The 13,094-nt window shown below is 42.3% G+C and overlaps 1 protein-coding gene across 6 annotated transcripts in view; it reads right to left on the minus strand.

Annotated features, from left to right (window-relative positions):
* TIAM1 (TIAM Rac1 associated GEF 1) overlaps nt 1-13,094 on the minus strand; it is a 309,949-nt gene that overhangs the window by 36,825 nt on the left and 260,030 nt on the right. For all 6 annotated transcript variants that reach the window (XM_040227933.1, XM_040227927.1, XM_040227925.1 and 3 more), the window contains 3 exons: nt 6,205-6,384; nt 4,718-4,786; nt 4,314-4,439 (listed from right to left, as the gene is read on the minus strand). In XM_040227933.1, the coding sequence (XP_040083867.1) occupies nt 4,314-4,439; nt 4,718-4,786; nt 6,205-6,384 (375 nt within the window). The remainder of the gene's footprint in view (nt 1-4,313; nt 4,440-4,717; nt 4,787-6,204; nt 6,385-13,094) is intronic.

The raw sequence follows: 13,094 nt of genomic DNA on the forward strand, positions 1-13,094 counted from the left end.
TTATTATGAACCACACATAATTGGTAATTAGAGGCCTAATTCATTTCCTACATGTTCCACTTTCCCTCCTTGACTTTTCCAGCTACACGCCTCCCCAGATCTCATCCCCCCGACCCTGTACAGACAGTCCTCCTTTGAACTATACCCAATAATTAAATGAGACAAGTTGTGTAAGAAAAAGCTCTAAATGTAACCCCTCACTTCAGCCACATCAAGTCATTCATTTGTTTAACTTGATATAAATTCACTAGGCGTTTACCATGTAGGAAACATAGATAGAACATTAACGTGTTCATTTATTCTTCCAGCCTTAAAAAATAATCTCAGAGCACAAATATGGCGGGTGTGCACACAAAGACTGCATTTACCCTGTGTTTCTATTCAGTAGGACCACAAAGAGCCTCTTGCTGGCTGACAGACACTGCAAATTCCCAAGAGGAAATTTTACCAAAACTTATTTGATCTCAGAACCAATTTTTTCTTTGCTAATCCTGTTGTAGGGCTAGTGTTCTATGCAACACAATTTGCACCTTGTTTAACAAGCTTTTTAATTTTTGGCAAATATATAATCAGGATTTAAACGAAACAGCAATCACAGAAACCAAGAACAATAGGCTTAGGGACGAACACCGACTGAGAAACCAACTCAAAAGTGCCAGAGAGCAGCCCCGGGGCGGAGAATATTCAGTGAGCATCAACTGTCACGTCTTACAGACGGAGTGGAGACTGTCAGATTATGCAGGAAATCAGTGAAATGAAGGTCAGAGAAGAGGTTCCACTTAAATGATATTTACAACAGTGACTGCTCTAGAGTGAACTTGCTCAAAGGATCATGGGCTAATCCCTCCCTAGAATAACACCTCTGCTTGTAACCATCATGTTTGTATCACAGTTCTGATAACTAAACACACCTAAAGTGATCAACAGAATCCAAACACAAAGAACTGATGCCACAGTAAAAGCACGCTAAATGAAGATCACGAATGTTAGGTATTTTAGATTAAAACTAAGCATTTTCAGGTCTGTATGCATCTTTATCATGTTCCACAGTAAGCAACTTTTTTGATTAACTGACAAAATACTAGCCCTTATCATGGTGTTCTAACACTGTCCTATTAATTAATTTACCAACGAGCCAAGCTGTATTTCAAATGGACAGTATCACCAATCACCCTAAGGAAAGAAAAAAATGAACTAACCCAAGCAATTCCACAAAAAAAAAAAAAAAACCACAAAACTATATTTAGTAGATAAAGGGGTATTATGCCTGTAATTTACTCAAATCTTTCAGGAGAAAAAGTTATACCTTTTGTACACACACACACACAACACAACACAATATCACACACACACACACACACAGATTAGGTAGCCAGAGAAAGGATAAAGCAAATGTGGTCAAATGTTAACATTTGGAAAACGTGGGAGAAGGATAGCTTAGAATTCTTTGTGCTATTCTTGTCACCTTTCTGTAAGTCTGAAATTATATCCAAATAAAAATAGAGAACTATATATAAATATAGGTCCATAAGCTTATGTGTATGAAAAGTGTGTGTGCATTCTAAATGACTCCTGTTGCAGAGAGGGACTATAAAGAGATGACACACACACAAAAATATCGAAGGATAGTCTTCATCTCACCCTACAAACCTATCAGGTGTACTAACACGACACAGCCAGATTTCCGCACCTGTTAGAAGACAGTCGCAGAGTACGGGGGCCACACCTGTGCGGACAACTGAACCCAAGACAACACAAGTGCAAAAGTTACTCAATGGAGAAAGATCGAGAGATAGTCATTTCAAAAAACAGTGCTAGAAAAAATAAATATTCATATTTAAAAAATTGACTTTGATTCACCCATCACACGAGATAAGAGACTAATATATAAGTCCCCAAGTCACAAAACTTCCCTAGGAGAAAACTTTATGACCTTGCTTTAGGCAAAGATTTCATAGATAAGACACCAAAAGAATGACCCAGAAAAGAAAAAATTTGAAAAATTGGATTTCATTAAAAAACAAAAATTTCTGGGGACATCCCCAGAGATCAAGTGGTTAAGAACCCAGGCTTCTGCTGCAGGGGGTGCGGATCTGATCCCTGATTAGGGAATTAAGAGCCTGCATGTCATGCGGCGTCGCCAAAAAAAAATTTTTTTAATAAAACTTCTGTGGGGAGGAATAAATTAGGAGCTTGAGATGAACATACATATACGACTACACATAAAATAATAGCCAACACGGACCTGCTACATAGCACAGGGAACTAAACTCAATATATGGTAATAACCTATAAGGGAAAAGAATCTGAAAATGATTATACATCTATATATAAACTAAATCTGGAGAAGGAAATGACAGCCCACTCCAGTATTCTTGCCTGGAGAATTCCATGGACACAGGAGCCTGGCAGGTTGCAGTCCATGGGGTCACAAGAGTCGGACATGGCTGAGCGACTTTCACTTATAAACTAAACCACTTTGTTATATACCTGAAACTAACATAACATAAATCAACTATACTCAATTTAAAAAAAGAAATCAACTTGAAAAAAAAAAGTTCTGCTCTTTGAGAGATATTGTATGACAAAAGAAAATACTTACAAATCATATATATGGTAATAGACTTCTACACAAAATTTTCAAAGAACTCTCAAGATTCAATAATAAGATAACAGTCCAATATAATAAATGGGTGAATGATCTGAACAGACATTTCACCAAAGAGGCTATAATGAAAGCAAATTAGCACATAGGAAGATATTCATCATCATATCATTAGAGAAATTAAAATAAAGCCATAATGAAGGGTCACCACATATCTGCTAAACTGGCTGAGTCTAAAAAGAGTGACCTGACCCTGCTGAAAGAAAGAGGAGGAACAGCTGGTGGAACTGCACACTGGCAAACATTCTGGAAAATATTTCTGGAAAACAGTTCCGCAGTTTCTTAAAAAGTTAAACATACACTTTCCATACGATCCAACCACTCCATTCCAAAGTATTTATCCATGAAAAATAAAAGCATATATTCATGGCTAAGCTGGTAAAGAATCCGCCTGCAGTGTGGGAGTCCTGGGTTTGATCCCTGGGTTGGGAAGATCCCCTGGAGAAGGGAAAGGCTGACCACTCCAGTATTCTGGCCTGGAGAATTCCATAGATCTCTTAATTTCATGGATCTCCTAATACATTAATACTAAAACTTGCACACAAATGTTCATAGTGACTTTACTTGTAATTACCAAAAGCTGGAAACAACCCAAATGCCCAAGAAAGGAGAAAGGATCACAAAGTATATCAATAGTACTGATATATCCACACAATGCAAGTACTACTCAGCAATTAAAAAGTATGAATTATGGGTATATGAAACAACATGGATGGAACTCAATATAATTATGCAGTAAAAGATGCCACATAAAAAAAATGTCTGGGCTGTATGATTTCATTTATATAAAATTCCAGAATGCAAACTCGTCTATGATAACAGAAAGCAGACACAGTTGCCTGTGGCTGAGAGGCCAGAAGAAAAAGAGAGGAATCACAAAAGAACAGGAAAAACAACTAGGGGGTGATAATTATGCCCATTATCCTGATTGAGGTGACGGCTTCAGAGGTGTACACATGTCAGATTTCATCAAACTGTACATTTTAAATATAAGCAGTGTGTTGTATGTCAATTATACCTCCATTAACCTTTTTAAACGTCCGTGAGGGTGACACATAAGCCAAAACCATTGTGCATGAATCAATGAGCTTCGTTGGTTGGAAACACAGTGCAGAAAATCTCTGCAAGGGGAAGCCAACCCAGGAAGAGGAAGCCTGCTGTAAGCACCCTCACTGAGTGCTCTAGTCATAAATCCTCATTAAGGCTACAGGGATGTTGTGTGCTGGAAGACCGTCTTCCTCCTGGATAACGATAAGCATTTCTATTAACCAGTTCCCCAGAACAAGATAAATTAATTTGTTTATCGGAAAACCAAGACAGCTAGTCGAATTTTGCTAACAGCAAGTGTCGAAGGCCCCCATGTAAACAGAACAAAAGGTAGGTGCATCTTCCTAAATAGAATTCAGTAGATACTCCAGTTAAATGGAAATCAATGGCACTGGTTCTACCTTAGCCAGACCAGCAAGCACAGTCCATTCCCCTCTCTGACTCCCTTTAGGAACTGACCCCACTGGATATCCAATGAAGACCCAACACCACAGCAACAATGCCTCCTGTGATATGTTTTCAGGAGATTCAACTGGACCTACAGGATACCTCACTCCTGACATTAGGAGGCAGCTTGACACTATTTCAGGATGAGACTTACCTTAAATTGATCAACTTTCTCAAGCTTTTCCAAATCAGGTACCAATCTCACTCCATCTTCCAGAGTTTTAAGGAATTCTACTTGAAACTCTACCATTTCGGTTAAATTTCCAAAGAGCACATCAAGCTGGAAAATGCAAAACAATTTCATTAACCGCCTATTTCACTAGTGTGTGGATCCTTCATCTGCTTCTGATTTAAAAGTTTTTCTACCCATATGGTAATGCTCCCACCATCAGAAGGTGGGCCAACTCTTTCCTCTTGGAGTGCATGCCAAGAGCTCGCCAGGCAATAACTTGACCTATTTATTACAACTAAATGAATTCAAAATGCTCAGTATTGTGTGAGGTCCTCAGTTCTTCCCCATCACCAGGTCAAGTTACGTTCAGATGATAGCCACCGTACCTCATCCTGGGTGAGAAACGTTTCTTTTTGAAGAGGTTTTAGGTATCTCTCCATGAGACAGTTTAAGTCCTAAGGGTTGAAAGAATATCAGATTAGCACATCTGAAAGTCTATAAAGAATCTAAAAGAAAAAAAAATATGTCCCAAAGGCGAATATTTCAGTCTTTAGGTCACTGCAGTTCACTGAAGCAGAAGTGAGCCAACCTCTTCTCAAAATATTTCAGGCTTCGTAGCCATATGGTCTCTGTCACAACTATTTAATTCTGCTGCTGCAGCAGGAAAGCAGTATAAATGATACTGGGTTGGCCAAAAAAATGGCCATGAGATGTTACAGAAAAACCCAAATGAACTTTTTGGCCAACCCAATACATAAAAGAATGCATGTGGCTGTGTTTCAATAAAACTTTATTTGTAAAAGCAGGCAGAAAGCCGGATTTAGCCCAAGGGCCATACTTGCTAACCTCTGACTTAAAGACTAAGATCATTAAAAATAGATCACACAGTTGAAACATAGACTCAACATAACTAAATTATACAGAGGCATATGTATAATTATACAGAGGCATATGTATATGATCATACAATGATCATAGTTAGGTTAATTATATCATTATAGGAATATATTGCAGATTATATAGTGTTGAAATAACTTTCTAAGCCCCTGAGGGAGCCTCTCTTGCCTGGGGTGCCATGTCAGTAAAGCAAAATTTAAATGATTTTTATGTCCCTGTGAATACACCCCTTGACCAGAAATGTAGTATATATCTAGTCAACCAATATCCAAACACCAAGCCAATTCTGGGTCTTTTCACCCCAACCAAGGTTGACTTTGTGGCCCTAACCAATTAGATATTTTCTACTTTTCTCTTCCTTGTTCTTGATTCTTTGTTATAAAAGCTTCTTGCCTTCTGCCCCATCTTGCAATTCTACAAAAGAAGACTGTCCAATTCATGAATGAAGTTTTAAATAAAGTTTGTATCACTTACAAGTTGTCTTCTTTAATCATTTTTAAACAACCACTGTATATATTATAAATTATATAGGAACACAAGATCTAGTTCCAAGAGTATATAACTAAATGTCAGAACAAATTATAACACAAAAGAGACCTGATACCCTTCTGCCTCGACTCAAAGTAGATTGTGAAGATACCACTACTTAAATTTGTCAAAACTGAATTCAATTTTAGTATGCGCTCAACAGCCTATTTAGAAAGGTCAGCAGGTTCACTTAATATTCACCATCATCTCCTTTCGGAGTCAATCAATCAGCTATTTCCATCAATGAATTGCTGTAAGAATAGGCATGCCTCCCTAAAACACAGAAGGAAACTAACGTTCAGAATCAAGGCCAGTTCCATAGGAGAGACAAGACACCCTTCGTGGCCATGGACTGGCTTTGTCATCAGCCGACAGCCGAGCATAAACACCCAGCATGCATCTCTCAGTGAGGACAGGAAGCGCGCAGGAGGGCGGGCGGGAGACGCACCTTCACATAGGTGCGCTCTGTCTCCAGGAGCTCGCAGATAACCTTGCGCAGCTTATCGGCATCCGTGAGCTGTCTCATGGCGGCCAGCTGAGGCCCAGTGGAGTCCTGGGGGGACGGGCTCGGGTCAGAGGGCTTCATCTCGTGCAGACTACGGCAGAACGCGGCCACCTGTTCCGTGCTCTTCAGAGCACAGTTGGAAAGGCAAGACAGATGAAGTCATTCCTCACCGGAGACACTTGCCTGACACCTGTCCTTCTGACGACGTTCAGCCTGGTTAACGAACTGCCACTCATGAATCACAGCGCCCATTTCCCCAGATTGTTCCACACATCTGAGCACTCACTGAATGCTCCAAACAACCATAATAACAACTCCTGGCATAGACTGAGTGATCACTGCCTATTAGGCACTGGTTTGATGCATTTAATCTGCTCATAAGTAAGGGCTGTGATCATACCTACTTAACAGTTGAGACAAGGGAAGTCCAGAGTAGTTAAGTAACTCGTCTAAGAATGCACAGCTCAGACCTGAAACAGGCCGCATGGCTCAAAGCCTGTGTTCTTAACTACTCTGCAAGCTCACCAACCAGAGAAAGATACAACCAAAGGCATTTCACCCAAAATATAAGGCTAATTCATTACCGGACTCTCAGTTCAGTGCACTATAGATATTTACATTGCAAAGCTGGAAGATGATTTGATAAGCTTGGCGTCTCCCTGTCTCTATTAAAAACTGAGATGGAAGCAACTTTCTACAGGCACTTTACTGTCTGAGCCGCCAGGGAAGTCCAAGATAACCATAGATACTCGTATATATGCATTTTAAAGTTTCCATCTCTCCAGCTTCTCCAAGGCAGAAAGATTCCACGACCAACCCCACTACTGCTACCAGCACCCCCTGCCTCCCCACTCCTCCAGCTAAAACTAAGAGGCATTGGGCCCTGAACAAGACCTCCATAGCTCAGTCCCCACCCAACTGTCCAGGATGGGTCAAGCAGAAGCTTGGGATTCTAGAATTCGAAAATTCCAAGTTTCCAAGTTAGGCAAAACAGTTCTTCAAAGCAAGGGGCGAAGACGGAGCACTGAAAACCCCAGGGCATCAGTAGCTCTCCACCTTGGCTGCTGGAAGAATCACCTGGGGAGCTCTTAAACCACTCCCAATGCCCAGCACATCCTCCAGATCAATTCAGAGTCTCTGGGGACTTCTCTGGCGCTCTAGGGGTTAAGAATTTCGCCTGCCAAGGCAAGGGACACAGGTTTGTGCCCTGGTCTGGAAAGAGCCCACACTCCATGAGGTGACTAAGCCTGTGTGCTGCAACTACTAAATCCTGAATGCCCTAGAGTCCGTGTTCCAACCAGATAAGCCACTGCAATGAGAGGGCCAAGCACCGCAACCAGAGAGTAGCCCCTGCTCATCGCAACTAGGGAAAGTCCGTGTGTAGCAGCGAAGACCAAGTGAGGCCAAAACTTTTGTTAAAAATCAGAATTTCTAGGATGGGATGTGCAAGTGTTTGTATCTTTTAAAGCTCTCCATGGTATTACTCTACAGGCTATTATTTTGTAGCAGAGAATCTATTGAGTTTATTAACATTTGTTCAAAATGTACCACTCTAGAGATGTTTGATGCATATCTCTTTGAAACTGGTGGTTGCCTTCTTGGACTTCTCTTTCCTGCTTCTCTTGTCCAGTTTACCCCCAGGAAATACAAAGTATTTCCAATAGAGCAAATAAAGAATTACTTTTTCTATCACCGATCTACTCACTCCTAAGCATGAACATTCTGAGAAGAACATCCTTCCAAAAACAACCATGGGTACACAGAGCTGAAAGTCATGGTTGGCATTTTGTGGAGAGCACAGGAGCCAAACCAAGTGTATCCCATGGAGCCAACATCACTCATTATCAGAGAAATGCAAATCAAAACCACAATGAGGTACCATCTCACGCCGGTCAGAATGGCTGCTATCCAAAAGTCTACAAACAATAAATGCTGGAGAGATTGCGGAGAAAAAGGAACCCTCTTACACTGTTGGTGGGAATGCAAACTAGTTCAGCCACTATGGAGAACAGTGTGGAGATTACTTAAAAATCTGGAACTAGAACTGCCTTATGACCCAGCAATCCCACTGCTGGGCATACACACCGAGGAAACCAAAACTGAAAGAGACACGTGTACCCCAATGTTCATCGCAGCACTGTTTATAATAGCCAGGACATGGAAACAACCTAGATGCCCATGAGCAGACGAATGGATAAGAAAGCTGTGGTACATATACACAATTGTTAAACACAGAGAAAGGGTACAGCAGCTAACATTAACCTGCCTTCCCCTCATTAGCATATTGCCTTTGCCTTGTTAGCACACTGCCTTCCACTTATTAGCATGGCCCAACGGGAAGGAAGCCCAAAATAAAGACAGGACAAGGACACAAGAAATCAGAACCTAACAAGGATGCATTAGTAGCAATGTCGTGACAGGAAAGGGCAGAGCCAGGACCCAAATCCACATGATTATTGATCCAAATCTCTTAAGGTTACACAGCTTATTTATTGATAGCACAAACTCTGGTCTTACATGCCAGGATGTATCAGTCACCTGTCAAGGGCACGATTAAATGCTTCCTATGGAATCAATGTTTCCAACACTGAATATGCCCCAAAGCATTCTCCCTTTGGTGACTGATGAAAAGCTCATCAAAATGGGCTGAACTCTATGACATGTGAATTATATTCTAATAAGGCTGTTAAAAAAAGAAAGACTACTAGTTTTTCATCAAAGCCTGTTTCAGTAGAAATAAAGTTTTATCTAGTTATGTTAGGATTTTACAAACTCAATGTCATCATTAAATATTAACCGTAAAATATGGATTTGTCTTAATAATTAAAAAGGAACGAGTAAATCCATTTTGACAAAAATGTCCACATCTTTGAGATAATCTTATGGTAACTGTAATAGGCAATTATAATAGGCATTATAACACAGACATTATGGAAGGGGGAGGGTGTGCCTCACTAAAATGAAAATTCCATGGAAAGAGAATGATCACAGCTGACAGTTTAAGTACCATGCCCTCCAGCTGATCCCAAACTCTCCTGTGTCACTTTGATTTGTCACTCGCCAACACAACAAATGTATAACTGGCACCTTCGCTTACACAATGCTTTCCTAACTGTCCCAGCTCTAACTGCAGCTGCCTGCCATTTACATGCAAATTAATATCCTAGCTATTATTCATGATATGTAAATCCATCACCATATTCCCATCAGAGACATGGTAGACCTTTCTGCAGTTTAATCATTTAGACAAGTCGTCATGCAAAATCCAACGTCCTCATCAATTATACCAAGGATGCCCCAGGCCTTAAGATGCCCCATGCCAAGTTATAACCTAGGGACTCTGACACACATCAAAAACAGGACACTTCCCTTGGTACCCCCAATTCACACCATGCAGACTTGCCATTCTCAGCAATATTTGGTTATAATAACGAAAGGCATGACACGGAGTTTCTGGGTTTTCATTCCCTCCGCTTCTTCGTAAATACTCAGAGGTTTTCATTTTTAAGAGTGTGAGTTTCAAGGAGGGTCATCCAGGTGATGACTGCTTTTCAGAGCGCAGAACAGCATACTTTGTCCTCGCACCTGAGCTCTGTGGGGGCCCAGGTTGCTTGAATTCCTGTCTCTGCTGCTAGGAGATGGGTCAGCTTGCTCATACCAATATGGGAACTGAGAAGATGACAGTAGAAGTGATGAATCTGCTGCGGCTTTGCTGGTTGACGGTAGAGCTGACCGAACCCCAGGCTCCCTGGGTCCCAGGTCTGCAGACCCACTGTCAGCAGACCCTCGGAAGACACACGTCTCACCATTTAGACCTTCGGTAACCTGGACCCTTGTCTCTCTTCACTTCCATCTCCCTTCTCAATCCCATGGTCCATACTCTCATGATAATCTTTTTTTCATGAAAGTATAATTGACTTTTTGTGTGTGTGTGAAGTTGCTCAGTCGTGTCTGACTCTGCGATCCCATGGACTACAGCCTACCAGGCTCCTCCGTCCATGGAATTTTCCAGGCCAGAGTACTGGAGTGGGTTGCCATTTCCTTCTCCAGGGGAATCTTCCTGACCCAGAGATCGAACCCAGGTCTCCCACATTGCAGGCAGACGCTTTATCATCTGAGCCACCAGGGAATTATATTGTGTTAGTTTCAAGTGTACAGCAAAGTGATTTAATTATACATATATATGAGCGTGCATGCATGCTAAGTTGCTTCAGTCATGTCTGACTCTTTGCAACCCTATGGACTGTAGCCTGCCAGCCTCCTCTGTCCACGGGATTCTCCAGGCAAGAATACTGGAGTGGATTGCCATACCCTCCTTCAGGGTGTCTTCCCGACCCAGGGATCAAACCTACATTTTGTGCGGCTCCTGCATTGCAGGCAGATTCTTTACCACTGAGCCACCTGGGAATCCCATAGTTCCCTGGGCTATACAATAAATTCTTACTGTTTATTTTATATTAAAAAAAAAAGAAAGAGTATGAGTAGAGTTCCTGACTTGGCCTATGTCAAGTCCACCACCTGTAAGGCTTGGTACCCTGAGTTTTAATCAAGCCTACTGGGGAAGCTCAGGCCATGTAGGCCAGGGCTTTGGTGCTCTACACCTAGCCATCTCCTACCAACATCACCTCAAACAGCCAGCTTCCTCACCTTCCTCCTCACACACCCCTCCTGAGCCAGATCCTGGGTTATAATAGGAAAGGAAACACCTTTAGCATCCCAGGAGACACCTCCAAATTTCCTTGAGTTGTCTTCTGAGAGTTTAGAGCCTTAGGCGCCCCTTCCTTATAAGACACTTTCTTTCTGTGCCAAGACAGATTTATCCAGTGGAGTCTCTGAAGTTGACAGCGGCGGGGAACAGGGACAGTTTCTCCACTGGCAACCCTGTTCTCTGATTCAAGGTATAAACTCTCAGGTGTATCACAAGGAAATGGGTCAACATAGCCATACGACTACAGGTTATCTAACTAAATAATAAGTTTAATAAAATAAACTTAAATAAGAACACACAGACTAACCAGCTATATTGTACATATGGGCTTCCCAGGTGGCACTAGTGAGATATTGCCAGGGGGTGTTATTTATAATGCTCTTAGTGAAATTTTTGCTTGGAAACAATTATTTTCAAAGGATGTCATCAAGTTTGAGAACTCTGTTTCACTAAAATATTACCCACCCTCCAAAAAAGCCTTAGAAGGAAGTATGAAATGCAGGTTGTCTTTGAAAGTGAAAGTTGCTCAGTCATGTCCGACTCTTTGCAACCCCACGGACTATACAGTCTATGGAATTCTCCAGGCCAAAATACTGGAATGGGTAGCCTTTCCCTTCTCCAGGGGATCTCCCCAACCCAGGGATCGAACCCAGGTCTCCCACATTGAAGGTGGATTCTTTACCAGCTGAGCCACCGGGGAAGCCCAAGAATACTGCAGTGGGTAGCCTACCCTTCCCTTCTCCAGTGGATCTTCCCAACCCAGGAATCAAACTGGGTTCTCCCCTACTGCAGGTCGTCTTTAGAATACCCTCTAATCTAGGGATTTCTTTGGAAGGAATGATGCTAAAGCTGAAACTCCAGTACTTTGGCCACCTCATGCGAAGAGTTGACTCACTGGAAAAGACTTTGATGCTGGGAGGGATTGGGGGCAGGAGGAGAAGGGGACAACCCAGGATGAGATGGCTGGATGGCATCACCGACTCAATGGACGCGAGTCTGAGTGAACTCCGGGAGTTGGGGATGGACAGGGAGGCCTGGCGTGCTGCGATTCATGGGGTCGCAAAGAGTCGGATACAACTAAGCAACTGAATTGAACTGAACTGAATCTAGGGATCTGGCACATAGGGGCCCAGTTCTTAAGTCTCCCTGTCCCCACACTGGGGTTAAACTTTTTTGCATCAAACTCTGATAGGACCTTCTCCAGAAGGTAGCTCAACCAGGACACAGGAGGCAGGAGGAGTCGAATGTGGTGCTTTCCCCGCTCCACTGCTAAGTGCTACGTGGCATCCTGATCACTTATACATCAAGCACTACAGCCCAGAAGGAGAGCTGCCGCGTGAGGTCCTCAACACACCCCTGAAGTCCAAGTTTCCCAGAACTGGTACAAGTAGTGAAAGAACTGCTGGAAAGGAGAAGACAGACATGGTTTCTCTGAATCCAAACCTGTCTCCCCTGCTTGAGGACTGCCACCTTAGAAACGGAAAGCTCTTATGGGCATTTCTAAGCTGCCCATTTAAACCTGTTAAAGGGTGGCAGAGCCATCCCCACTGTGAGGACGAAGAATTATCCACCCAAGGTACGAAGACGAACGGGACAATGGCAGGAAGAAACGGGCTACTTTCCTGAGGTCTGCCTGAAGTGCAGTGTTTATAGTATCTCTTTCTTCCTGTGGGAGATGAAAAGAAAGTACAAAAAGAGGGGGTAGGCTTTTAAGTGCACACTATCAACTCGGGCTACCCAGCTGTTAAAGCTCTTCCTGTTATGCAACCACTGAAGGCAATTTCTATCTCAGGATGAGTTCAGAGTTCTAAAACTGTCCTTTGAGTCCGCCTGATTTAACACTCCCCACAGGTTTAAAAGGGGCCAGGGTGGCCTAAAATCTTGCAGCCTTATTTAAGCTTTCGTGACAAACAAACACCAAAGTAATATACTCCATCATTTTGGATACCATCATATACAATGATAGTCCCCCGAGTTCTCTGTTACCTCGTCTGTCTCCTTTTGAACAAACTCTGAAGAAGAAAAATTCAAGAAGGTGAAGGCTTATTTGAGTAAAGCAGCTGTACTCACTGTCCAAGCTCACATTTCAGTCCATGACACAAAATCTCACAGTCAGTAGGCTCTG

Source organism: Oryx dammah, unplaced genomic scaffold (assembly GCF_014754425.2).
Source record: "Oryx dammah isolate SB20612 unplaced genomic scaffold, SCBI_Odam_1.1 HiC_scaffold_2, whole genome shotgun sequence".
Lineage (NCBI taxonomy): Eukaryota > Metazoa > Chordata > Mammalia > Artiodactyla > Bovidae > Oryx > Oryx dammah.